This window comes from Andrena cerasifolii, chromosome 1 (assembly GCF_050908995.1).
Source record: "Andrena cerasifolii isolate SP2316 chromosome 1, iyAndCera1_principal, whole genome shotgun sequence".
In the NCBI taxonomy this organism is placed as follows: Eukaryota; Metazoa; Arthropoda; class Insecta; order Hymenoptera; family Andrenidae; genus Andrena; species Andrena cerasifolii.
In genome coordinates this window covers 571,891-573,548 of record NC_135118.1, presented here as the reverse complement: position 1 = coordinate 573,548, position 1,658 = coordinate 571,891, and the positions used below count along the sequence as shown (strand labels likewise).

Here is a 1,658-nt window from a genome sequence, read left to right as displayed (position 1 = left end):
TTTGAAAATTGTATTTATGTTGATAACTTGGACGAAGATAATTCAAAATGTAGAGACATGGTTTAAAGCTCGTTTGGATCAATAAAACTAGTTTATTTCGTTAGAAACATTATAAAGACTACTATCGATACAATTACGTTGTTTACATGTACTGTTTATTAGACAGAAGATAATGAATTTGAAATTATCACCGGATATTTGAACTTTTCACAAGATACGATTGCTTATCTAATAGGCACCTAATCTTATTGAATTTCTCTTGTTCGATTGACGTTTCCTTCCTCAGAATTATTGTTCTCGTGTATCTCTATCCTATACTCATTATTAGCAGCATTTAAAATAAGCAGAACTGGTACCACATTAAATTCATTGCTTCTGGAAATCTTCGGAGCAACTTTTATATTCTTCAAAGCACTTTCATTGACGTTTATGTCCAAGTATGATCGTCGATCTTGGAAAAATCTTGCGCTTGATAAAATGAACGTATGATTTCTAAATCTACAAGCAAAAGCTGGCAAGTTCTGCTTGACTTCTGGTATAAAAACATCTCGAACCGCTTGACAGTGAACATTTGGTAATTTCATCTGCTTCTGCGTCTGGAAATTTTCGTCTTCGGTGGGTTCTGAAAACTTCAAGCGCATTTCTTCATTTTCTTCTATTCCTCGATCGATTTCTGAATTTCTGACATTTTTCGACGTATCGTCAAAAACTCCTGCTTTCAGGCTACGAGCTGAGGATGATCCGTTTGGTGCAGCCACTTGAACTTTAGCAATTTTTGACAAAGAATATATTAAACACAATTCCTTACTTTCAAAAGGACACGACGCTCCTAAATAGTTGTTACTTCCTCTCAACACCTTAGGACTCTTCTCCTTGCAGTTTCTACCGCAACTATTGTTGCTTAATGCTTTATCCTTTAAACTGTTAACTTCCATCACTTTAGACTCAAAATCTTCATTCACAGACTCATTTTCAGTCATCGTCGTACTATTTACAGTATCCGATTTGAAATTTTGATCTTCTATGGTTCTTCCGTCAACGAACAATATTACGTTAGCCAACGTCAACATGTAGATAAATCGCTTGAGGAACATTCTAGTTACAACAGCGAGAAACTTTCCGCGGTATTTTCGTGTGTCGTCCCTTGAATGGCGTGACCAGAAGGTAGGTACTTAACTGTCCGTCGTGACAGCGCGGTGGACACTGACTCCACCAGTTGAAAGAACTGTGAGCGCACCGCACGCAAGGTGCACGGGGATCCAAGTCCTCGTCCAGTGTAGGGTCCGCTGTCTCTACACTGTTCGTTCATTTTGTGTGCGCTGACCTTATCTCCTGTTTCGACGTCGTCGAATTCCGAATATCGTCGACTTCTAACCTAAGTATTTGCCGTGGCGGACTGGCCAGGGTGTCAGCTTGCCCGATAGCAAGTGGGCCTTGTAGGCCCCCGATAAACTGTGCCTCCTGAAACATCAGACAATGTATTAAAAATGTTAATGACCTTTCAGTAGCTTGAAAATATAATAAAAGTTTCAATACTATTACTGTATGCAACTAAAATGTACATTGTATTACTATGTTAATAAAAAAACATTTCACAAAATAATTTTTCGACGATATTTCATATTTAAGAATATAATAAATAATTCTGACACGGATTA

General features: G+C 37.7%; 1 protein-coding gene across 1 annotated transcript; it reads right to left on the bottom strand.

Moving 5' to 3' along the window:
* Window positions 1–5: 5 nt before the first annotated feature.
* On the bottom strand, window positions 6–1,094 carry LOC143372842 (uncharacterized). The gene has a single exon (XM_076819478.1). It carries the CDS (start codon window positions 1,092–1,094, stop codon window positions 246–248), a length of 849 nt encoding a protein of 282 aa, XP_076675593.1. The 3' UTR covers window positions 6–245.
* Between the last annotated feature and the right edge of the window lie 564 nt (window positions 1,095–1,658).

Excerpts from the sequence above, each read along its gene's own strand:
- LOC143372842 (XM_076819478.1), bottom strand. The coding sequence starts at position 1,094 with ATGTTCCTCAAGCGATTTATCTACATGTTGACGTTGGCTAACGTAATA.